Genomic DNA, 4,461 nt, shown 5'->3' with positions numbered 1-4,461 from the left:
CAATAAATAAACAATTTAATTACTTGTTAAGTTACAAAGTATTACTTTGCGAATAATTTGTATTAATACTCATGGAACACTACACACACTAAACCTGCAAAATGCTCTTCTTGAATAACTAATATTTCATGCTAAATAATACGGTGCATTTGAAGTACCTGCTTACAATGCATATTTTTCCAAAATTGCATTATTCTTTTTAGACATCTCATTGCTTAAGTTACTATTTGAAGTTATATTCACAACGGTCATAGTGTATTTTTTGCATGTCTGTGAGGCTGATTCCTGAAGATATAATAACATTGTTGATAGCATCCTTATCGTCCATTGTTAGATCTGCATGCTCACGAATAAACACTGCAATCCACAATAGGAATTCGTTGTTGAATTCTTCGCAAAACTTCATTATCATAAATTTCTCTGGGTTAACTCTCACAAAACGCGTGTCGGTAGATCCTTCTGAAATTTACAACAAGAAAGTGTATTGGTATTATGCGTAACAATATTTTCAATTCAACTCTTCAGTGCTTCCTGCTGACTTTGGTGACGAAGTGGTTACGACGCCACGGGTCTCGGGTTCGAATCCCGGCCTGGGCATGAGTGTTCTTTGTGAGTGTCCCTATCATCACTCATCCTCATCTTCGCAATTAGCCAGTGGCAGAAAAGCGAAGTAAAATAAACGAAATCAAATCAGAATCACTTCAGTGGTCCCGATTAGTCTGTTCGTGCATCAAATGTCTATCTTGCATTAAGCTGTGAGCAAAATTTGGCCTTGGAATGAAGATGTCCTGAGTTCGGGTCCTTCTTGGATTACACTTTCACTGATACGGACCAAACTTCAGTACTGTGCTTACGTCGTCGCCTTGTAATCAAGGAGTTCTGTTTGATACCCGGTGGAGTCACTGTTTACTTTGGTTTACTGTTTAGTCACTGTTTACACACTGGCGCCACTTAAATTGCAAATCCAGCCCGAACTTCAGTACTGGCTACTGGTAAATTTTCCCAATAGCGATAAATTGGAAGTATGACCAAATTCTATTAAAATACGTTATTATTTTTAAAATCCACGTTAAGGGCATGAGGGTAGTATTTCCGCGTAGCCGTCCTCTATGCGGCGGCTAGAGCACTGTTGCCAACTTAGCTCTTTTTTTTTAGCCAGGTCTGGCTCCTTCGGGCACTCGTTTGGCTGTGACTGGGGCGCACGCTTCCCTGCCCTGCTATGGTGACACCACTTTCTTAGATACATTTACTACTAGAAACGAATTTTCACAACGTGATAGAAAGTGCATACAGCCGTGGAGTAGTTGGCAACACTGTATTTGTTGTAAATTACATGTCCGTCCTAGGTTCGATCTCAACCAGGCAAAAATATAAATTTATTTGCAAAAGTTTAAGTTCACTTAATGCTCAGGTAGGCTAATCACGACTGTAACCGTTTTGGTGTGGGATCTGAACCCCTGTGCCTCCACTGAGTGTCGAACATGGTACCCCTTGATTATAAGGTAACAGCATTATCATACAGGGGATGCCCAGATAAATAGAGAAAATAGGTGCTCTCGCCAAACACTGTTAGAATAGGGAAATGTAGATGCAACAGAAATACACAATGTCCAATCAACATTGAATATTAATCTAAATATAACAGCACTAGGAAAATGACTAAGACTATTAATTTTTACTGTCATCCAACCACCATAAAACCAGTAAAAGCTACACTATACGACTATTTGACTGTTACATACCTAACCGTAATGCATATATAATTTTAATGATTCGAGTTTTAAAATTATTGGACATAACTGCTATTTATAATTATTATATGTCTTTATGCAAGATAAAATATTGAATCTTAAATTTGAGAGTTCTTTACATGTCTCAATGCTGAATCCTAGGGCTATATATATAACATGTATGAGTATGTGTCTTTATTTACTATTCTAAGCGCCGTCTATACTTCACACTCTAGAACAAAGCGCCAACGACGTGAATGCGCCTGCGCTCACAAAAAAACGTTACGTTTCGTTTTTCTAAATTCACAGGTAATACTGTTAAATTTTAACGGTGGAATATCGTAAATTTTACGGTAACTTTTAACATTAATTATTATTCTTACCATAAGTGCAAATTCCAGGTCTGGTGATTTGACATGTGACTGCTGTTTCGCTTTTGTCTTCTGCTTGTAGCAAGCGTAGTTCCAGCAATGTAGAATTCTTTCTTTCGATTTCCAGCATAGCACAGGGTCTGGTAATAAATGAAATCTCATCCAAAATCCAGCGTCCTCCTATCTAAAGACGGGCAAAAAAATAAGAATTCTAAGTAAGTAAATGTTTCCTTTACGGAGTAATTTTGCACACTAATTGTAGTATCATTTGTTATTATTTTCATACAGTGATCCACCCCCATATTTGTGTCTCTGGACTGTTGAGAGTGGCGCTAATGTGTGAGTCACGAGGAAAGCATGTAGTTCCCATATTTTCCGAGGGAACATAATATCGTGGTCTTACAGATGTGTGTTTTTTGGAAACTGGCAATATATATTTCTTTAAAATAGTTTCAACAAAATAACAATAAATAACATAAATGTTTAGTTATGTGTAATTTTTGGAAACTGGCAATATATATTTTTTAAATAATGTTAACATAATAACAATAAAAAACACATTCCGCAGGTCACGGGTCCAAATCTAGAGGTAAGAGGATTGTAGAGGCTGTAACTCTTTTTTAAAGCAATTTTCGTAAAAAAAAAAGATGAACATCAAATGCAAGAAAAGGTAAAATATAAAACTTAATGCTAAAAAAAGAAACGAAAAGCTCCTTGCAGTTGAATCCCCTCTTACAAAATTTCTAGACATCATTATTTAGCTCCATACAAAACGCCTCCTTCGGCAAGTCCCAGAATCATGATTCTGGACAAATCTGACAAATTTGAAAGCCCAACATTTTTTGCACAGATAGGCTGGACCTACATCTGAAATGCCTATCAACGGTGAATAGAGCCCAGAGGCTGTTACTTGAAATTTGTTGGCGTAGAATAGAGTTATTCTTATTAAAGTGCAATATGATACAAAGAGAATCTCGAGTAATCAAATTGTCCATACAGGGTTCAAAACTGGATGTCTTTCTTAAGGCGCCATAGTTAATACAATAGCAATCAATCCAATGAGAAACTTGGTTTATGGTATATGAAAAATGTAAAAGTATTTCCAATTACTAATTTCCAGTAATGAATAGGTGATATTTTTGCACCAGAAAGACCATTTTAAATCATATTTACAAGCGCAGAAACATTTGGTTGCCAAAACTGATGCCCTAATACAAGAGCGACGTCAGGATTTTTTCTCAGGGGAAGCAGTTATAGAAACTTTTATTATTATTAGTTTTGCTATTATTTTTGTGGTTATTATTATTACCACTACTACTGCTGCTTATGTTTTTTTTAAAAAAATACATACATATGTAATATCCAGACACTCTGCATTTATATAGAATTTGCATAACTGGCTATTAAACATTTTAATCCAAAAGCTATTTTTTATAGTTATATAATAAGTGTAAACTAGTCTGTAAGCTTAAATGTAAGCCTAATAGTAATAATAATAATAATAATAGTTGCTGTAACTTACTTCGCTACAATTTCACCATTCGAATTTTATTTTAAACTCTTTCCAGAAATCTCATGGGGGCAAGTGCCCCCCTGGCCCCTCCCTGCGGGCGCTCTTGCCCTAATAGATTAAAGTAATCGGATTTCACAAATTTCTACAGCTATTGCGTGCAATGTTACTGATTATTGTTTTACCCTACCTCGTCCAAATCAATATCCTGCTGATGATCATCCCGACAATCTTCCTGATCATGGAGGATCTTCCTCTTGAATATAGTTGATGAGTTCGAATCCTGTATGATGGCCGTGAAAAACGCCACAGAGAAAAGAACATGCCGTAGAAAGCGCATTGTCGAAGTCAGAAGGTTAAAGATCTCAAATGACCAAATGGTCCTTTCGTCAACTATGAACCCCGAATTATCTCTCTCTACACACAAGCCTTTATCTCACTTCCTGTCGAAAGACCAGCTGCTTAACAATAAGAAGATAGATGACACCATTATGTCACAGAGAATGTAGATCCATAGCTTCAACCATTGGATCGTCAAGCAAAATCTGTTATGGGAAAGAAAACAGAAATCTTTAATAATTGAGTAAAAATTCTAAAGATATTAAATGCTTTATATATTGACATACAATATACATAATATTCAGAAACCGTACACATAAAATGAACTAATTTATATTCTTATCATTTGTACCTAAGCTCTAAACATTAATATCCATTTTTCCAAAGGGACTATTGATATTACCGAAAGCGATATAAATACTTTTACAATATTACCTCTGGGAAACATATTTAATAATATTTAAATCCGTTAACTCTATGACAAATAGTGAATTTTCTTGGAATCTTTGTA

At 35.6% G+C, this 4,461-nt stretch overlaps 1 protein-coding gene across 1 annotated transcript; it reads right to left on the bottom strand.

Annotated features, from left to right (window-relative positions):
* LOC145980738 (uncharacterized) lies at positions 1–4,026 on the bottom strand. Its single transcript, XM_083113800.1, has 3 exons — positions 3,802–4,026; positions 2,114–2,285; positions 1–459 (listed from the first exon to the last, which is right to left on the bottom strand). Exons 1-3 carry the CDS (start codon positions 3,949–3,951, stop codon positions 224–226), a joined length of 558 nt encoding a protein of 185 aa, XP_082969926.1. The 5' UTR covers positions 3,952–4,026; the 3' UTR covers positions 1–223.
* Positions 4,027–4,461: the final 435 nt, after the last annotated feature.

This window comes from Lepisma saccharinum, chromosome 28 (assembly GCF_977018435.1).
Source record: "Lepisma saccharinum chromosome 28, izLepSacc3.1, whole genome shotgun sequence".
NCBI classification, from domain to species: Eukaryota; Metazoa; Arthropoda; class Insecta; order Zygentoma; family Lepismatidae; genus Lepisma; species Lepisma saccharinum.
The sequence above is the reverse complement of the archived record's forward strand: the minus strand, read 5'-3'. Positions and strand labels throughout refer to the sequence as shown.

Coding starts and splice junctions, on each gene's coding strand:
- LOC145980738 (XM_083113800.1), bottom strand. CDS start 3,951: ATGCGCTTTCTACGGCATGTTCTTTTCTCTGTGGCGTTTTTCACGGCC. Junction 2,286..3,801: donor AGGATATTGATTTGGACGAG/GTAGGGTAAAAC, acceptor GCCCGTCTTTAG/ATAGGAGGACGCTGGATTTT. Junction 460..2,113: donor ACCTGGAATTTGCACTTATG/GTAAGAATAATA, acceptor TGTAAATTTCAG/AAGGATCTACCGACACGCGT.